Source organism: Gorilla gorilla, chromosome 8 (assembly GCF_029281585.2).
Source record: "Gorilla gorilla gorilla isolate KB3781 chromosome 8, NHGRI_mGorGor1-v2.1_pri, whole genome shotgun sequence".
NCBI classification, from domain to species: Eukaryota; Metazoa; Chordata; class Mammalia; order Primates; family Hominidae; genus Gorilla; species Gorilla gorilla.
In genome coordinates, this window is record NC_073232.2 from 8,403,291 (window position 1) to 8,425,321 (window position 22,031).

General features: G+C 42.2%; 1 protein-coding gene across 1 annotated transcript in view; it reads right to left on the minus strand.

Moving 5' to 3' along the window:
* The window catches only part of LOC129525023 (solute carrier family 35 member F5-like), a 67,498-nt gene extending 45,902 nt beyond the window's left edge, over positions 1-21,596 (minus strand). Inside the window, exon 1 of the mRNA XM_063709795.1 lies at positions 21,184-21,596. Within this exon, the coding sequence (XP_063565865.1) occupies positions 21,184-21,596 (413 nt within the window). The remainder of the gene's footprint in view (positions 1-21,183) is intronic.
* Between the last annotated feature and the right edge of the window lie 435 nt (positions 21,597-22,031).

The following is a 22,031-nucleotide window of genomic DNA, read 5'->3' on the forward strand; positions in this document are numbered from 1 at the left end:
TACAAGGCATCTCTCTCTGCAAACGAGTAAACATCACCCTCCAACTCCTTACAGAGTGGAGCAGCAGGAAAACTCCTTCACCTCATTTCTGTGCTGCTTGGGAGGCCCGGACAGCCCAATAACCAGCTCCTTGCTGATGAAGCAATCAGGAAATGGCTCGAGTTGAGCTAAGGAGAATTTGGGTCCTTCTTTTGGTTCTCAGTAGGCAGGGTAGGGGCCAGGCATGGTGGCTCATACCTGTAATCCTTGCACTGTGGGGGGCCAAGGTGAGAGGACTGCTTGAGGCCAGGAGCTCAAGACCAGCCTGGACAACACAGCAAGACCTGGGTGGCATACACCTGTGGTCCCTACTACTTGGTAGGATGAGGTGGGAGGATTGATCACTTGATCCCAGGAGTTTCAGGCAGCAGCGAGCCATGATCACACCACTGCACTTCAGCCTGGGTGACAGAGCCAGACCATGTCACAAAAAGTTAGAAAGAAAAAAAAAAGAGAGAGAGGGAGAGAGACTATACACAAGCACCACCACATTTGGCTAATTTTTAAATATTCTGTAGAGACAAGGTCTTGCTATGTTGCCCAGGCTAGTCTAAAACTCCTGGCATCAGGCTGGGCATGGTGGCTCATGCTTGTAATCCCAGCACTTTGGGAAGCTAAGGCAGGCAAATCACCTGAAGTCTAGAGTTCGAGACCAGCCTGGCCAACATGGTGAAACTCTGACTCTATCAAAAATACAAAAATTAGCTGGGCAGTAGTGGCGTGTACCTGTAGTCTCACCTACTCGGGAGGCTGAGGCAGGAGAATCACTTGAACCTGGGAGGTGGAGGTTGCAGTGGACCCCATCACTGCACTCCACCCTGGGTGACAGAGCAAGACTCTGTCAAAAACAACAACAACAATAACAAAAACAAAACAACAACAACAAAAAAAAAACTCCTGGCATCGAGACATCTTCCTGTCTTAGCCTCCCAATGCCCTGGGATTATACTGTTTCCTATATTGAAGACACTTGTTCTTATACTGCTTTAAGGTATAAAGGAAGAAAAAAAAAACGATAACGGCAAATGTTGGTGAAGGCCGGGCATGGTGGCAGCCTATAATTCCAGAACTTAGGGAGGCTGATGAACTTAGGTAGAACCTTGTTTACTAGAGTATTAGGCATGGGTTTGGGCAACTATTCTAACCAGAGAAACTGGCTTCAGTGAGGGCAAGTTGGCAATCCAAGGTATAGCATGCATAGGGCTGGCAAAATTCAGGGTGACTGAAGCAAAAGCTTCAGAACCAGAAAGACCACATCTGGGGGTAGAGCACAAAACTCTCAAGAGATGAATCTTTGTAAGAGTGAGGCAGAACTATATAGCAGTTTTAGGAGATCTGTTGGTGCCCAGCAAGAGCTCCAAATGGGCTATATGCAGGGATGCAGCCTGTAGTCTCAGGAGAGGAGGTTCACAAAAGTCATTCAGTCCAAGACCTCAAACTCTGTTCTCTACTAAAAGGAATCAAGGTTCCCTAGAGAAATGGCTGACTCCATGTATGGTGCAGTATATTGATCCTGGAACATCTTTTTTGCCAGAAAGCAAGGAAGCCATCAAAGTCCAACAGGATCACGTCAAAAAGACATGAAAGTCAACTTGAAGAGATAATTATTAACCTAGATGAGACAATGTAAGCACCCAGAACAATAAAGACTGCAATGGCCTGAAATACATCAAAAGCAAACAATAATCTATGAGTTCATAATGGTATTCAGAAAAAAAAACTACTGGTCATTAGAGGGAAGGTTACTAGGTCACTAACTTACTACTCTGAAAAGTGACTTAAGATGAGAGGTAGGGTGGAGAATTAGCTATTTATTCAGTCTTTCCTGTACAAACATAAATTTTTAGGGAGATTGAAGCAGACGAAACAAATCTGGAAAAATGGAGGTAACTGCTTAATCTGAGGGTTGGGTGCATGGAGGTTCAACATATTTCTTTTGTGTATATTTGAACCCCCTACAAAAAAACCACAAGACAGAATATGAGCCAAGCAGCTTAGGGTTTAGGCAAGGCTTCTGCCTACAAGACACACCAGGATATGAGGGGTAGTTTTAGCCCTAATGGGCTGAACCAACTGGAGGTATATAGGGAAGTGCTAAATTGCAGAGGTATCATGTTGCCCAGCACTCGATCAAATCCTAGATCCTAGGTCTGCTTGGTAGCATGCTTCCTAGGTAGTGGATCTGAGGCTACCTATAGAACTTCCTTTGCAGTCATAATTCGCTCAGAAACTACAAAAGTGCTTGCTCTTGAAAATGGAGTCTTTGTCCATTTCATGCTTCTATAAAAGAATACCACAGACTGCATAATTTATAAAAAGGAAAAAAGGAAGGAAAGAAAAAAGGAAGGAAGGAGGGAAGGAGGGAAGGAAAGGAAGGAAGGGAAAGAAGGAAAGGAAGGAAGGGAAAGAGAGAAAGAGGGAAGGAGGAAGGGAGGGAAGGAGGGAGGGAGGGAGAGAGAGAGGGAGGGAGGGGAAGGGAAGAAAAGGGAAGAGAAGGGAAAGGAGGAAGAAAAGGAAAGGAAAGGAATAAATTTTATTTCTTAACAGTTCTGGATGTTAGGAAGTCCAAGGTTGAGGGGCCTGCATCTGGTAAGGGTCTTCTTGCTGCATCATCCCACTACAGAAGGCAGAAGGAAAAGAGAGTGCAAGAAAGCAAGAGGGCAAAAGGGGCTGAACTCTGTTTTATAATAAGCCCACTCTGTGATTACTAATCTATTACCACAATAACAACATTAACTCATTCATGAAGGCTATTTTATTAGGCCCCACATCCCAACTGTTGCATTGAGGATTGAGTTTCCAGCACATAAACTTTGGGGGATACATTTAAACCATAGCAGAGCACTTAGGTTAATTCAACTAAGAGGAGCTGGGAAAATCAAAGGCATGAGAAAGACAGCAAAAGCTAGCAGAGAGAAATGCATAGGTTAAGGAAAAAAGTCACAGTGAATCCTGTAGGGCAGGCTACTTTATCAAAAGCACCTAAAAAAGATCTCATTAACTCCCCCAGCTCACCTCCACCCACATCTAAAGAGCCACACACAGCACCACCAAAGGCAGCACAATGAGAACAGCATTCTCCTCAACAGACAAGCTGGGAGTATCTAGACACCTGACCTCAATAGCTCCAGAACAGCCCTAAAACATTTCCTCCCTAACCACCACTCAAGTCACCAGCTTGGAAAGTATTAAGAAAACCCAAATCCTGACACACCACTATGAAACAACTTCAAACAGCAAAGAACAACCCATTTAAACAGCAATGCCAGCTGTTGGGGAAAAAAGGAACAATGAGTAGAGGAGAAACAGAACTCTCGGGGTCCACCAAGACCCAGTCTCTCAGCTTCAGCACTTTTAAATGCAGAATCCATACCCCTCTGGGGCCTGTGGAGCTCCACAAGGCATGTCGTCCTCAAAGATAAATGAGCAGGCAAGCTGGCTAGAAAACCACTAAGGGTATTATTCTTTAAAGAATCTTTATAGGGTCAAAGAGGAATGGGTCTTAACTGGCTATGTGAACTCCCCACAGATTCTGAGGATGATGTCAGTATCCCTTTCCAGATGTGTTTAACACTTTGCAGTCACTTGTATTCCTGCCACTGAGTGCCAGTGCTTTGCTAATTTGAACTGATTCCAGCTCACGCTGACCCCAGCTCCCTGGATGTTACCATTAGCCAAGACTGTCACCCATACTGTACCCTTTCAAAGAGTCCTAAAAACAGCTCTTCACCTACTCTTCCAAGACAAGTAAAAATGTCTGCCAAAGAAATGGAGAAAAAAGATTCAGAGAGTGAAAACAATTAATATACTAACAAGAGAGCAAAAAGCAAAGGGGGAGGAGAAACTAGGAAAATCATAGATGGGCTCTCACCTATTTCCAAAGCTGGGCTAATGTCCTTTTGCTTGTGTCTGAATAAGGCACCAATTTTAAGCTGCTAATGAAAAAAAAAGAAAAAGAGAAAGAAGCAGGCCCAGGCTGGGCACAGTGGCTCATGCCTGTAATCCCAGCACTTTGGGAGGCCAAGGCAGGTGGATCACCCAAGGTCAGGAGTTCTAGACCAGCCTGGTCAACATGGTGAAACACCATCTCTACTAAAAATACAAAAAATTAGCCAGGCATGGTGGCGCATGCCTGTAAATCCAGCTACTAAGGAGGCTGAGGCAGGAGAATTGCTTGAACCTGGAAGGCAGAGAATGTGGTGACCTGAGATCACGTCGTTGCCCTCAAGCCACGGCAATGAGAATGAAATTCGGTAAAAACAAAACAAAACAAAACAAAACAAAACTACCATAAAATAACTCAGACTTAATTAAATACAACCCTAGTGGTGAATGACTGAAGATGGATTACTCATAACAGAGATAACAGTCCAATAAGAATCCAGGAATCTTACCTTTTAATAACAAAAAAATCCTTTCCTTCGAAAGTAACATCCTCTCAAGGCCAGGAATTCCATTAGTAGAAAGCCTTCCTAAAAAACAAAATTCCTGACCAGGCATGGGTTCACGTCTGTAATCTCAGCACTCTGGAAGGCCGAGGCGGGAAGATCACTTGATGTCAGGGGTCGAGGCGGGAAGATCACTTGACGTCAGGAGTTCGAGACTGGCCCGGCCAACATGGTGAAACCCCATCTCCACTAAAAATACAAAAATTAGCCTGGTGTGGTGGTGGGCACCTGTAATCCCAGCGACTTGGGAGGCTAAGGCAGGAGAATTTCTTGAACCCAGGAGGCAGAGGTTGCAGTGACCAGCAAGGTTGCGCCATTGCACCCCAGCCTGGGCGATAAGAGTGAAAACTCCATCTCAAAAAAAAATTCCTTTGGGAAGGCCTTCTACATAAAAATCTTCAACATGAGACTGGAAAAAAGGGTATGGGATCATCACCAGACCTTTGGCTTTTACAGCTCGAGCTATAAGAACAAAAAGAAAAAGGGATATCATTTAAACACAGTATGTAGAAAAGAATAATTATTGAATCTGTACTGGTCTTTAACTTTTACACTTTGATCTTTAATTCTGTTATTGTGATTGAGTCCAAAGAAAAATAGTATGAGTAAAATAAAAAGAACACCAAAAATGCTAATATTCTGTTTACCAAAGTCTGTAGTGAAATATCCCATTAAATCCAAGTGCAGTGACACACCCATAATCCCAAGCACTTTGGGAGGCTGAGGCGGGTGAATCTCCTGAAGTCAGGAGTTCAAGGCCAGCCTGGCCAACATGGTGAAACCCCAACTCTACTACAAATACAAAAACTAGGCAGGCGTGGTGGCAGAGGCCTGTAATCCCAGCTACTTAGGAGGCTGAGGCAGGGAGAATTGCTTGAACCCAGGAGGTGAGCTTGCCATGAGCTGAGATCATACCACTGCACTCCAGCGTGGGCGACAGAACAAAACTTCGACCTCCAAAAAAAAAAAAAAAAACAGCTAGCAGGTGACATTTGCTATGGGGAGACTAGGGATATGATCCTGCTGCAATCCTTCCATTTTAGTAAATCTAAACAGTGTGAATCCATTCTGTTTCGTCCCCACTCCACTCCAGAGCCAAAACAAGAAAATCAATTATGTTTCTAGTTCTTTAAAAACGTATCTAACTAAATCATCTAATTAAAAGATAATATGCATGGTTCCATACTCTAAAAGAAAACTTATGTCCTGCATATCATGGACATTTGATGAATGCTTATTCAGTTGACTGGTGTAGACTTCAATAATAACCTGTTCAATGCATTATGCCAGATGAATCTTGCATCTCAAAAGTAGAACAAATATTGTTCGTTCAGTTTTGTCTACCCATAAATGCAATATTTACTAATAAAAAGAAAATGTTTATTGTTCTAGAGAGTATGAGAATTTTGACAACATGAATTCTCCTGTCCTAGGACATAATTAATACTTAGAGGCATACTATTTCATGTGGAAGCTACCATTAAATCAATGTTAAGTGTTAATTACCTCACATAATCTTCTAATCTGACTTAAGACTGAAGACGTACCTCACAAAGCTGATTTATCAAGTTGTAAATCTTCACCTGTTGAATTCATAAGTTCATGTCTGAAAGGTGAGAATACTTAATATTCACTAGACAATATTCAACAAAGTAATATCCACTAGTACATATTTAATATTTCATCATGAACTGCGGGTGTGAAGAGAAAAGACAGGCTGGGCACAGTGGCTCACACCTGTAATCCCAGCAGTTTGGGAGGCCGAGGCAGGTAGATCATGAGGTCAGGAGTTCAAGACCAGCCTGGCCAACATGGTAAAACCACGTCTGTACTAAAAGTACAATAATTAGCTGGGCATGGTGGCAGGCAACTGTAATCCCAGCTACTCGGGAGGCTGAGGCAGGAGAATTGCCTGAACCCAGGAGGTGGAGGTTGCAGAAACCATTATCACGCCACTGCATTCCAGCCTGGGCAAGAGAGCAAAATTCTGTCTCAATCAATCAATCAATAAAAATATAAGGAGGAAGCATTTACTGTGTATATGTCTGGTATTATGTGAAGCACTTTACTATCTTATCAAATCTTCGGGACAGATCTTCAGTTCTCATGACCACAAAAGAGGATACTAAAGCTCAGACAGGAGAAGAGACGTGGCCAGCCTGTGTCCCCAGGGCCTATGGTCTTACCACTAGGTTACAGTGTTTCCAGATGTCACATGTTGTGAGGTTTTTGCTTTAAAATGAACCAAAATAAACCAAAGGTGAAAAAGGCATAAGCTATTAAAAAGTGGGAGAAACACTAAGAGAACCTTAAGCATGTAACTAAAAATATTATGGAAATGTTATTGAATTCATTAGCAAATTTAGTGCTAGGTTTTCATTGAGGAGTAGGTTATATTACTCATAATGAAGAAAAATGTTCATTTTAAGTACATTAACATAAATACCATCAATATTGTTTATCATGTTTAAATGTTCACTTAAAGCAATTCAGTTAAAATTCTGCATATCATACAATTTTATAGTTTGCTAGTAGGTTACAAGTAAATAGTCACCCAAATAAAAACATCATGTTTTCCACTGGTTGTTGCTCTTTTTAGGTGAGCATTTGATGTATACCAACAGAGAGAGGATAATAACAAATCGCTAATTTCTTTCATCACTATATAAAGGTGGCTTCAGGATAGAATAGTATCAGGGCGATGATGAATTTGAAATCTAACATCAATTCAGTGATGCATCAAGATAAAGGTAGAGACAATAGGGGCACCTTGGTGAGTACTGAACATTTTATTTATTTATTTTGAGATGGAGTTTTGCTCTTTTTGCCCAGGCTAGAGTGCAATGGTGCAACCTCGGCTCACCGCAACCTCTGCCTCCTGGGTTCAAGCGATTCTCCTGCCTTGGCCTCCCGAATAGCTGGGATTACAGACATGCGCCACCACACCCGTCTAATTTTGTATTTTTAGTAGAGACGGGGTTTCTCCATGTTGGTCAGGCTGGTCTCGAACTCCCGACCTAGATATCTGCCTGCCTTGGCCTCCCAAAGTGCTGGGATTACAGGTGTGAGCCACCGCGCCCAGATGAATTCCAAATTTAACAAAGCAGACTAAGAGAAACAATTCATTTTAAAAAATAATATTTGGCCAGGCATGGCGGCTCACACCTGTAATCCCAGCACTTTGGGAGGCTGAGGTGAGCGGATCAGGAGGTCAGCAGTTCAAGACCAGCCTAGCCAAGATCATGAAACCCCGTCTCTACTAAAAATACAAAAATCAGCCAGGTGTGGTGGCTGGTGCCTGTAATCCTAGCTGCTCGGGAGGCTGAGGCAGAGACCTGCTTGAACCCGGGAGGCGGAGGTTGCAGTGAGCCGAGATCGTGCCACTGCACTCCAGCCTGGGCGACAGAGTGAGGCTCCGTCTCAAAAAAAATAAATAAATAATTCAATGAAATCCCTAAGATCCAGGGCTTTGCAATAAATATGTAAATAAATTTCCAATCTCCATACTGAAAGTTTAAAAGAAATGCTAACTAATAACTAAAGAAATACAACTTTTCCTCAGCTTTGCAGCAATCTAGAAACAAAGTGTGTAGACACTACAAAGCACCTTACAAGGAGAAACGTGTAAGGATGGCATGACTCGCCGGCAGCCCTGGGATTGTCCACGGTACCCCCATGATGAACAGTAACTCATTGTGTAAACGCCCATGAACATAAGATTACAGGACTTTTCCAGTTTAGACATACCATATTTTCTTTCAGACAATTCTTCAATTTGTTTACGTAGATCAGCGATACGATGATTCCATTTCTCTGAAAATCAAGCAAAAGTTCCTTCTCAATAATACGTCCCTATGTCAGAGCAGCACTAACGTATAATGACTCATTTCATATATTTTACATTCTAACAGTCCATATCATTTTATTGCTTTCAAGAAAAAATTTCCCCTTTTTGGTGGTTCTTAGAATTGGTTTAATGGGAGACTATTAGAGAAGGTGAAAAGCAGGAGGGCAGAAAAGTTCAATCAAATTAAACACAATAACAGGGAGGTCACAATAAGGCGGTCTCCAGGGGTCTTTTAGCAAACTTCCTAAAACATGTCTCAGCTGTGTGAAATAGGACTTTACAGCAGCCAGGTGCAGTGGTGCACGCCCGTAATCCCAGCACTTTGGCAGCAGAGGCAGGCGGATCACTTTGACCTCAGGGCAACACAGCCAAAACCCCCCTCCCTAGCCCCACCCCCACCCCGTCCCTACCAAAAATACAAAACAGAAGGGCATGGAAGCTGTATTGGAAGCGATGGTGTGGACTAGATCAGTGATAGGGCACGGTGTGGATGTTATTACCTTAGTATTGGAAGCGATGGTGTGGACTAGAATAGTGATAGGGCATGGTGTGGATATTATTACATTAGTATTGGAAGCGATGGTGTTCACTAGATCAGTGATAGGGCATGGTGTGGATATTATTACATTAGTATTGGAAGCGATGGTGTGGATTAGATCAGTGATAGGGCATGCTGTGGATATTATTACGTTAGTATTGGAAGCGATGGTGTGGACTATATCAGTGATAGGGCATGGTGTGGATATTATTACATTAGTATTGGAACCGATGGTGTGGACTAGATCAGTGATAGGGCATGGTCTGGATCTTACTACATTAGTATTGGAAGCGATGGTGTGGACTAGATCACTGTTAGGGCATGCTGTGGATATTACTACATTAGTATTGGAAGCGATGGTGTGGATTAGATCAGTGATAGGGCATGGTGTGGATATCATTACATTAGTATTGGAAGCGATGGTCTGGACTAGATCAGGGATAGGGCATGGTGTGGATATTATTACATTAGTATTGGAAGCGGCGGTGTGGACTAGATCAGTGATAGGGCATGGTGTGGATATTACTACATTAGTATTGGAAGCGATGGTGTGGATTGGATCAGTGATAGGGCATGGTGTGGATATTATTACATTAGTATTGGAAGCGACGGTGTGGACTAGATCAGTGATAGGGCATGGTATGGATATTATTACATTAGTATTGGAAGCGATGGTGTGGACTAGATCAGTGATAGGGCATGGTGAGGATATTATTACATTAGTATTGGAAGCGATGGTGTGGATTCGATCAGTGATAGGGCATGGTGTGGATATTACTACATTAGTATTGGAAGCGATGGTGTGGACTAGATCAGTGATAGGGCATGGTGTGGATATTATTACCTTAGTATTGGAAGCAATGGTGTGGACTAGATCAGTGACAGGGCATGGTATGGATATTACTACATTAGTATTGGAAGTGATGGTGTGGATTAGATCAGTGATAGAGCATGGTGTGGATATTATTACATTAGTATTGGAAGCGATGGTGTGGACTAGATCAGTGATAGGGCATGGTGTGGATATTACTACATTAGTATTGGAAGCGATGGTGTGGATTAGATCAGTGATAGGGCATGGTGTGGATATTATTACATTAGTATCGGAAGCGATGGTGTGGATTAGATCAGTGATACGGCATGGTGTGGATATTACTACATTGGTATTGGAAGCGATGGTGTGGATTAGATCAGTGATACGGCATGGTGTGGATATTATTACATTAGTATTGGAAGCGATGGTGTGGACTAGATCAGTGATAGGGCATGGTGTGGATATTACTACATTAGTATTAGAAGCGATGGTGTGGACTAGATCAGTGATAGGGCATGGTGTGGATATTACTACATTAGCATTGGAAGCGATGGTGTGGACTAGATCAGTGTTAGGGCATGGTGTGGATATTATTACATTAGTACTGGAAGCGATGGTGTGGATTAGATCAGTGATAGGGCATGGTGGGGCTATTATTACATTAGTATTGGAAGTGATGCTGTGGATTAGATCAGTGATAGGGCATGGAGGGGATATTATTACATTAGTATTGGAAGGGATGGTGTGGATTAGATCAGTGATAGGGCATGGTGTGGATATTACTACTTTAGCATTGGAAGCGATGGTGTGGATTAGATCCGTGATAGGGCATGGTGTGGGTATTCCTACGTTAGTATTGGAAGCGATGGTGTGGATTAGATCAGTGATAGGGCATGGTGGGGATATTACTACACTAGTATTGGAAGCGATGGTGTGGATTAGATCTGTGATAGGGCATGGTGTGTATATTATTACATTAGTATTGGAAGCGATGGTGTGGACTAGATCAGTGATAGGGCATGGTGTGGATATTATTACATTAGTATTGGAAGCGATGGTGTGGATTAGATCATTGACAGGGCATGGTGTGGATATTATTACATTAGTATTGGAAGCGATGGTGTGGACTAGATCAGTGATAGGGAATGGTGTGGATATTATTACATTAGTATTGGAAGCGATGGTGTGGACTAGATCAGTGATAGGGCATGGTGTGGATATTATTACATTAGCATTGGAAGAGATTGTGTGGATTAGATCAGTGATACGGCATGGTGTGGATATTATTACATTAGTATTGGAAGCGATGGTGTGGACTAGATCAGTGATAGGGCATGGTGTGGATATTATTACATTAGTATTGGAAGCGATGGTGTGGATTAGATCATTGACAGGGCATGGTGTGGATATTATTACATTAGTATTGGAAGCGATGGTGTGGACTAGATCAGTGATAGGGAATGGTGTGGATATTATTACATTAGTATTGGAAGCGATGGTGTGGACTAGATCAGTGATAGGGCATGGTGTGGATATTATTACATTTGTATTGGAAGCGATGGTGTGGATTACATCACTGTTAGGGCATGGTGTGCATGTTATATGGGTGTTAGGGCACGGTGTGGATATCATAGTAATGTAGGGCACAGTGTGATTATTATATTAGAGGCCACTGTAAGAATATATATTAGCAGCCACTGTGTCTTGGACATTGACAATGATGTTAGGGTGTACTCCAAACAGTGAGATTTGGGGGTTTTATTTTTCTAGATGGATTTCTTCCTCTGCTGAGTGCTCTAAAGACTCACTCCTTGGCACTGAGGGCCGTGGACAGGAGCTTTTTACTCACCAATGAAGAACACCAAGTTAACACGACCCTCGTGCTGCCCTGAGGAAGTTGAAGCTCCTCGCTGCTTCTGGCACCTCCGCGGGAAGTTGGTTGGGGCGGGATCGCGCGCCCTCTGGTGGCTCCGTGGTTCAGCACAGACGCTCTTGCTCACAGTTTCTCGGCGGATGTGCGCCCCCTCCTGGCTGTCCTGAAATACCTATAAAATTCAATATTCAGTTTATTCAGTGTCATAATTTTGGAAATTCAAACCGAAGTAAAGGCCACTATATCCGTACCCTTCCCATAAATGGTGATGGAAGAATTATTTGGAAGCCATATAGAATGAAATGACTCTATACACAAATTAAAACAGAAAAACCTACTCAAAATAGTCCAGAGACTGCAACTTCAAAGGCAAAACTATAAACAATCTAAAAGAAAACCTAAGAGACATTGGATCTGGTGTTGAGTTTTAACACACAGCATCAAGTGCCAATTCGTGAAAATACTGAGAACAGACTTTATAAAACTAAATTTTCTACTATGAAAAACCCTATTCAGAGAACAAAAAGACAAGACACACTGTGAGAAGATATTTACAAAATACAAACGTGGTTTTAAAAACTGTATTGAAAATACACAAAGAACTCTTCAAACGAACACTAAGAAAACTAAAAACCCAAATAAAACTGGGTAAATATCTGAACAGACATCCAGCCAAATAAAATATATAGATAGCAGGCCAGGTGTGGTGGCTCATGCCTATAACCCCAGCACTTTGGGAGGCTGAGGCGGGTGAGTCACCTGAGGTCAGGAATTTGAGATCAGCCTGGCCAACATAGTGATACCCCCTCTCTACTAAAAATACAAAAAAATTAGCCAGGCATGGTGGTGGGTGCCTGTAATCCCAGCTACTTGGGAGGCTGATGCAAGAGAATTGCTTGAACATCAGAGGTGGAGGTTGCAGTGACCGAAGATCATGCCACTGCACTCCAGCCTGAGTGACAGAATGAGACTCTATCTCAATAAAAAAAAAAGAAAAAAGAAAAAAAAAGAAAATACACAGATAGCACATAATCACACAAAAGGATGCTCAATATATCTCATTAGGAGACTGCAAATTAAAATAATGCTGAGATATCACTGCACACCTAGTACAACTGTGGGACTCTTAAAAAATCTCAACAGTAACAATTGGAGGTTGAAGAACAATAGGTACGGCCATTCATTACTGGCAGAATGCATGAATGGGTACAGCCACTTTGGGAAATAGTTTGACAGTTTTTCCCAAAGATAAACAAGTCTTACCTTACAATCCAACAAATGCACCCCTAAATTGTGTATGTTTAGACAGCTGCTTTGAAAAATTATGTTCACACAAAAACTAGCATGTAATTATATATGAGCCACTCTACTCATAATGGCCAAAACTTGAAGTAATCAGAACGTTCTTCAATAGCTGAATGCATAATCAATTTGAAGTACAACCATGCAATGGAATACCATTCACCAACAGAAAGGAATGAACTGTCAATCCATGAAAACAAATGAATGAATCTTGCATCTATGTTGCTAAGTAAAGGGTGGCAGTATGAAGATGCTATACATTGTATGACTCCATTCATATAACATTCTGGAAAAAGCACAACCAAAGAGATGATAGTCAGATCAGTGACTGTCTGGGGTGGGGATTTGAAGTATTCTGTATGCTACTTCAGTAGTGGATATCTGACACTATGCATTTGATAAAACCCACAGAATTTTAATGCACAAAGAACAAATCACAATCTACACAAATTAAATTATTTAGGATGTGGAAGTATCTAAGGACAAAATACAGAGTGCAACCAAGAATCTAACTGTATTACCAATGTGTGTTGCAAGTGGTGGGCCAAAGGTGCTGAGCTGGAAATGAGTAGAATCCATAGACTAAAAACAAAACGTACTATATACACGAAGAGTGGACTCTATTTTATAAAGTTATTTCCCATAGGGATAATAGTTAATTTTGAAACTACTATATCTGTAAAAAGAAAAATAACCATGATTTTCCTCTATACTATCAACACTCCACTTTTAACAGCAAATTGTGGGGGGTGGGGGGTGTTTCCCATACCAACCAATATTCCAACTCTCTGGAAAACAATTGGGTATCCTGTAATTCAACTGTGACACTGATCACCTGGAGTTAGTATACACCCTACAGGTTAAGGGCTTAGTAACACCAGACTGTCCACAACCTCAGATGCCAATCACAAGTAGTGAATCCCCAGTTTACCCAAACTTCTATATGACTTGGCCAGAAACTAGGCATTCCTACACCCCCTCTTCAGGTTTGACAATTTGCTATGATGGCTTATGGAACTAGGAAATACTTACTTATGTTTACTAGTTATTATGGTCTCAATGTGTGTACACCCCCACCCCAAATTCCTATTTTGAAATGTAATCCCCAAAGGGATGGTATTCAGAGGTAACCGAGAGGTGATCGGATCATGAGAGTGCTGTCCTCATGAATGAAACCAGTGCCCTTATAAAAGCATCTAGGAGCCCGTTTCCCCATTCTGCCATGTCACGACATGCTAGAAGGCACTATCTATGATAGATGAGCCCTCACTAGACATCAAATCTGTCAGCCTTGATCTGGAACTTTCCAAATTCCATATTTTAGGAATTTTTATGGAAGCTTCATCATGTAGACATGACGGATTATTAACTCCATTTCCAGTCCCTTCACACCCTCAAAGGATTGCATGTTAAGCTAAAAGTTACAACCTTCTTATCATGGCTTGGTCTTTCTGGTGACCATCCCCATCCTGAAACCATCCAGGAACCCACAGAGTGTCCTTATTAGAACAGAAGCCATTCCTATTATCCAGGAGATTCCAAGAGATTTAGGAACTCTGCGTCAGGAACCAGGGCCAAAGACCAAATATTAGAACACAAGATGCTCCTAGCACCCCTACTGTTCAGGAAATTATAATAGTTTTAGAAGCTCTGTACCAGGAACTGCAGACACAGACCAAACATATATTTCTTATTAAGTCCCAACCTGGAATCTTGATCAAGAATGAATTCCTTGTTCCCAATGGTACAAGGGATGAAATAAATGGCAGATAGTAGGAGCCAGGTTCCTCACTATTACAGTGAGAAGTTCAGATAAAAAATAGGGAAGCCTAGAATGATCTCTGTCATAATGAGTCAGAATATATATATACAACATAAGTATAAATTCACATTTAGCTTAACATATACATAGATGATTCCACATAGAAACCTTTATAATTAAGTGGGTACATATAAGTTAGAAGACACCCATATATTTCTTTGCACTGTCAGCTGTAAGTGTCATGATGCAATGACCACATTTAGTGGCCAGATGTAAGTTTTTCATACCATTCTCTAACAAAAGAAATCAGGGCTATTAGAAGAAATAGCTGAAACTAGGACTGGGACAGAAAATATATGAGCCAGGGTACTTTTGAAGTAACAGAAATAAATTATTAAAAAAAAAAACATGAAATTATGTAAAAGGAGCCAGTGGAAAGAGCTACCAATGGCCACAGGTATGAACAAAGAGCAACAAAATACTGTACAATTAGATAACCAAAAGATTAAAGTAACTATCTGTGGACCCATACTGGTATAAATAAATGATTAAACAGATATGCAAATGGGCTGAATAGAAATCTCTTATACAGAAGAATTCCAAATACCTGATATAGACAGCCATCAAGGAGGTGGGGCTAACTCCCCACTCCTTTAAGTATGAGCTCTGCATGATGACTTCCTCCAAAAGCATACATACAATATAGACATGGGAAAAAAGTAACCTCACAGTGAAAAACCTGAAAACACTGCCTCAACCAAGTGATAAAAGTTAACATTAATGGTGATAACACATCTTGAGAGCATGAAGTGACAGCATGAAGTGACTACACTAGCACTTGCAAACCAAAAATAAAATTCAAAGATCTTTCCCACAACCACCTCTCCACCAGGGGACACCAAAGTTAACCTGGAAGACTGGTTCAGGCTATGATGGGAAAGAGGTGGTCAGACATGCCTCATTATGCCCTCCTCCCTTTTGGAATTCAGGAAAAGCCAATCAGCATTTAACATCAACACAACCTTAAATCTGATAAGAAACATTTACAATCTATTCTCTCTGAAGCCTGCTACCTGGAAGCTTCATCTCCATGATAAAACCTTGGTCTCCATAACCCCTTATCATAACCCAGACACTCCTTTCTACTGATAGTAAGTCTTTCAACAAACTGCCAATCAGAAAAATTTTAAATGTACCTATAACCTGGAAGCCCCATCCCACCCTAATCCATTGGGTTGTCCCACCTTTCTGGACCGAACCAATATATATCTTAAATACACTTGATTGATGTCTCCTATCTCCCTAAAATGTATAGAGCCAACCTGTACCCCAACGACCTCGAGCACATGTTCTCAGGGTCTCCTGAGGGCTGTGTCAAGGGCCATGGTCACTCATATTTGGCTCAGAATACATCTCTTCAAATATTTTACAGTCTTTGACTCTTTTTGTGGACACACTACACATCTGCTCTGCTTCCTGCAAACCCCTAAACCCAGGCTGATTATGAGAAAAACCCCAAGTAAACCACAATGGAGGACATTCTACACAATACCTAACCAATCCTCCTAACACTGTTCCAGGTCCTCAGAAGTAAAGTCTGAGAGACTGTCACAGCCAAGAAGAGCCTGACATGATGACTAAATGTCCTATGGGATCCTAGATAGGATCCTGGGAGAGAAAAAGGCAGAACTAAGGGAAACCAAATAAGATGTGAGCTTATTTAATAATATAGTAATACCCAGTCATTAAGTATGACAAGAAATGATGTAAGATGTTGGTCAGGAGTGGTGGCTCACGCCTGTAATCCCAGCACTTTGGGAGGCTGAGGCGGGCGGATCACCTGAGATCAGGAGTTCAAGACCAGCCTGGCCAACGTGGTGAAACCTCATCTCTACTAAAAATACAAAAATTAGCCGGGCATGATGGCAGGCGCCTGTAATACCAGCTACTCAGGAGGCTGAGGCAGGAGAATCGCTTGAACCTGGGAGGCAGAGGTTGCAGTGAGCCGAGATCACGCCACTGCACTCCAGCCTGGTTGAGACTCTGTCTGGGAAAAAAAAAAAAAGATGTTAAACCTATCTGATACATGTTGATATGTTAAAAAGAGGGGAAACTAGGTTGCATCTACATGGGAAATCTGCATTTTCTTCCCAATTTCTGTATGAATCTAAAACTAATTTAAAATAAAACCTCTATTTAAAAATTGTAATTTTTTCAGATATCTGCTAAATTATTTGTACTAAAAATTAGTAATTGACAGTAACTACTCCTACTTTTAAAAATAAGAGCATTCATGATACTGCAAAGTAAATTATACAGACTAATATATACTTTCAAAGAAATGCCCCTTTTACATGTTTTATGTTAAGATAACATATACGTGTAAACATGGTCATATCATTTTTCTTACGGTGTAGTTCACTCTCTAAGAAAGCTGGTCATCTTAGAACCAGGGAAAAAAATTCACATTTTGGAGACTATTTCAATTTATGGCTGGACGTTTTCAAAGTATGACTTTGTGAAAAAAAAAAAAAGTTCAAATTGATTCCTTGTGACTGGATCACTTATTCTAATGAATGCTTGTCTTTATTTTGTTTCCCAGCATTCCTTTCAGCTATGATACAACAGAAGCAAATATTTGCCACTGGAAAAAAATATTCAAAGACACTCTTAGGTTAATCTATAGCTGATGACAGTCAGTCTAGTCTACATAGCAAGCAGCTTCAAGATATGATTACTTAGCTAAGAGGGAAATGGGACGTGACTGCTGCCTCATTCCCAAGCCTCCCTGGACCTGATAATTTAGAGGAAGCTCACATTCGCAAGATAGAAATTTTCTTTTCTTTCTCAGTATTAAATATGCTGTCACAATAGAAGAAAGCTTTACTGACTTCTTAAATGATGTGTTGAGACCGGAAACCGAAAATGATAGTTACTGAGAATACTGCTAATGCCCTAAGTTTTTAGTCACACCCTCACCTAGGTAGGAACCTAACCAAAAGGGGAGAACTGTTGAACAAATTACGGGAGGTCATTGTTTTGGTCACAACTCCCGCATTAGGCCACACTGAGCAGGCAAAACCAGAATGGAGACACTCACGCTGAATGACACACAACAAAGCTGAAACTTTAAGGAAGTAGATAGATCCCAAAAGAGCTCCCTTTTTCCCTGAAGAGATTCCAGTCTACCTGAGTCAGCATAAAGAAGTCCCCTCTGCTTTAATTCTTACCAAAACAAGTAACTTGAAGTAATCTGATATTAACAAATCAGTTGTTATTTTCTATTGCTCTATTTCCGCCTTACACAACACAGTGTTCTGCTATTGCCCAGAGGGCACTGAGACCAAATAAAACTTGAAAATGCCACACTGAAAGCAAATAAGTTCTAATAACTCAATTTACGATAACAAAGAGTGACACCAATGCCCAAAGTTTTGATCAATATCTCAAAATTGAGAGGCTGACCAAAAGGGAGGAAGTCTTACATCAAACAACATTTAGGCTTTAGAAGCCTCCCAAGGAGTCCTTGTAAAGAGTCGCGGCAGGGCGCCGTGCCTCACGCCTGTAATCCCGGCACTTTGGGAGGCCGAGACGGGTGGATCATGAGGTCAGGAAATCGAGACCATCATGGCTTACAAGGTGAAACCCAGTCTCTACTAAAAAAATATACAAAAATATTAGCCGGACTTGGTGGCGGCAGCCTGCAGTCCCAGCTACTCGGGAGGCCGGGACAGGAGAATGGCATGAACCCGGGAGGCGGAGCTTGCTGTGAGCTGAGATCGCGCCACTGCACTCCAGCCTGGGTGACAGAGCGAGACTCCGCCTCAAAAAAGAAAAGGGAAGAAGAAGAAGAAGAATCGCAACCTAATTTAGTATAGAAACAAACTGAAAATCTGACTTGGGAATGTATCATGGTAACAAATTGCGGCGGTTCAGCCAATCACATCAGCCGAGTGTCAGTCAATGGCCGGCAGCCAGCTGTTCAAAACAAGTTCCAAGAAGGCAAATCCGGGCTGTAACCAGGTCTGTAACCAATCCAGCAACCTCTATACCTCACTTCTGTTTTCTGTATGTCACTTTTTTTCTCTGGCTATAAATATAACCCGCACATGTTGTGTGGCAGATCATTCTGAACCATTTTTGGTCTGGACTGCTGCCTGATTCTAGAACCACAAAAAAAAGCCAATTAAGATCTGCAAACCCACATTTGTTGTAATTTTGTATTTTAACAGTTGTGCCCTACAAAAGACATTAAGCTGAAATTAATTAAAAATCATTTACGGTCATGATTAGGTCATAAAAAATTGTCAAACATAACAGTTCTTCAAAAAAAGCTAAAAAGTATATTTTAAAAATATTGTTGATGGAAAAAAGAGTGCAAAAGTAGATAGGAAAATTATGTACAAAACTAAAAACAGAGGAGAAATTAAAAGTCAAATAATTGCATCAAACTGGAAACCTAGAAAAAATGGGTGATTTCCTAGTAAAAATACACATTAACAAAATGGACACTGAAATAAGGCAACTATGAATATACCAATTAGCATAGAAAAGCTAAGAAAGGTCCTTAAAGATCTCCCAGTGGAAAAAGGCCCCAGGACCATCTGGGTCCATAGCTTAGTGTAAGCTGACTTAACTAAATGTGATTTTACACTCGTGCATTGCATACATATGATGGTGGTCCCATGAGATAAAAATGGAGCTGAAAAATTCCTTCCTAGCCATCTTGTCATAAGCTCATGGCTCAATGCATTACCTTTTCTCTGTTCTGATACCATGAGAGGAAAATAAATCTCAGGACCCCCAAATCACTAAGCCAAGGGAAAAGTCAAGCTGGGAGCTATGTCAGGCAAATCTGCCCTCATTCTATTCCTAACTAAGATAGCTACAAAGACAAAAAGCTACATACCTCACTCACAATTTGCCCACAAATAATTTCCTTTTGGACAAAGGACAGACAGCACTCAAAGTCATCCCTCACCTGAGACAGATGCATATCTGATTGCTTCCTCTGCCCTATTATTTATGTAAAAATGCAGATTCATTGAGCCAGACTAAATTGTGTATTCAGTGGAAGGCTGATGAAGGATTCAAAAGAATGCAACCTTTTGTCTCTAACCTACTTCTGACCTGGAAGCACCCCCACTTCCTGCTTCCAGTTGTCCCACCTTACTGGGCCAAATGACTGTACATCTTACACGTCTCATGTATCCCTAAAATGTACAAAAGCAAGCTCTACCCTGGCCACCTTGGACACACGTCGTCAGGACCTCTTGAGGCTGTGTCACGGGCGTGTCCTTAATCTTGGCAAAATAAGCTTTCTAAATTGACTGAGACCTGTCCCAGATATTCTGGGATCACAATCTACAATCACCATGGTGTTATGGTTGACTACAGCATTCAGTACAGAGACATGCTGTACAGGTTCGTAGCCTGGGAGCAATAGGCTATACTATGTAACTTAGGTGTGGAGTGGGCTACACCATCTAAGTTTTATAAGGACACTCTACAGTGTTCACACAAAGATGAAATCACCTAAGGACAGATTTCTCAGAAAGTATAACATCGTTACGAGATGCCTGAGTGTATTTTAAATGGTCAAAGCCTAGGAGAAAAAAAGAAACTTAACTCTTGTTATGGGTTAATAACAAAGCTTAAGAGAGTTAACATATTTCATCTAATCTAAGATGCCAATGATTAAAAGACATTATTTTATGCACCATCACAAATAGGTTGCCAATTAAACTGACTTTCTGAATAACACACAAATGTGAATTTACTTCTATTAATGCCAGGAAAGTAAAATGAAAAATAAATTATGGTTTTGACATGTTAAAGCAAATACGGCGGGGGTTAGCCTGAGGCCTTCCCTAAGCAAACAGAAACCGAACTTGGAGGCATGTGAACTGACTTAAAAAAATTCACAAACCAACCACAGTCAATGCCAAAAAGCCCAGCAGCCAGTTGGCTGTATGACTAGGGACGCTGAGGGAAGCATCCCCACCACAGGCGGTCGCCTAGCTGGAGCCACTGAGGAGCCTCACTTACGGGCCACCCTAAGAGCTCGAAGCCCCAAGCCGACTTCCGTTCTGGTGCTTCCTGCGTGATTCATGAACCAGTCCTTTGCCGAAATAAACTCCGCTTAAATTTATTTTACCTAAAATCCTGTTAACAGACAAAGTCCAGTATTTACACTTAAAATACGGTTGTGAAAACTCACATCTACATCTGGTCTTCAATATTTTTCAAGTACTTTAACACTCTAAGAAAAACGAGCCACTGGAACGCAAATAAAAGCAAGTCGTGGGGTGCGCGTCTCCCTGGGGCTCTCCATGTTGCCCTCAGGGTTTCTCCCTTCTCTGTCCCGGATCCACCCCAAACAAACCCAAATTGGTCAAAAATTAAAAAATGAAACAACTCAGGTATGCTGTAATAATGAATAACAAAGCCACTTAATGATGGGCCACTTTGTAAAATAAAATAAATACAACTTGAGAAAGTGGAGCGCGAGGCAGCGCGGCCGCCTCAGCACTGAGCCGGGACGGAAAGCTTTTCCTCACCTTTCCTCGGGCAGCCTCGGGGACCATGAAGCCACAGCTTCCCCAGTCGTTCCTGAGGAGCTGAGGAGAAGGAGGCTGGGTCGTCCCTGGCCACGGTCCCCAGGTGTTCCTATAGAGCCAGCGGCGTCTCCCGAGTGGGTCCTGAGGAGGAGGAGGCTGGGTCCTCTCAGGTGTCCCTGTAGGGATGACGGCGCCTCCTGCGTAGGTCCTGAGGAGGCGGCTCGGCTCCGCCCCCTGGAGCCGCCGGGCTTCTGTGCCGGAACCCGGGCGCCTCTTGAGGTTCTGTGAGGCGGCATCGCGCCCCCTGACGGCCGTCGCAGGCGGTGCAGGATGCTCAGGTGCTCGCGGTTGAGCTGTGGCCTCGCCCCTCCGGTGGATCTCCGAAGTTCACTGTTCCGACAATTACACGCCATGACTTTTGAAAAACCAGCTGAGGCCGGGCGCGGTGGCTCACGCCTGTAATCCCAGCACTTTGGGAGGCCGAGAAGGGCGGATCGCGAGGTCAGGAGATCGAGACCATCCTGGCTAACACGGTGAAACCCCGTCTCTACAAAAAAAAAAACAAAAAAACAAAAAAAAATTAGCCGGGGGTGGTGGCGGGCGCCTATAGTTCCAGCTACTCGGGAGGCTGAGGCAGGAGAATCGCTTGAACCCGGGAGGGGGAGGTTTCAGGGAGCCTCCTCTAAACAGAAAAGACTGACCCCCAGTCAGTGTTTTATTTTCCCTGATGACCGCAGGCCATGAACTTATGGAACAATAAGGTAATTAGGCTCTTGGACCCAGGGAAGTAGCTCCATGCCACCTGCCCTCATTTGCTGAGCATTTTGGTTTCTCGGATCTGCTACTCA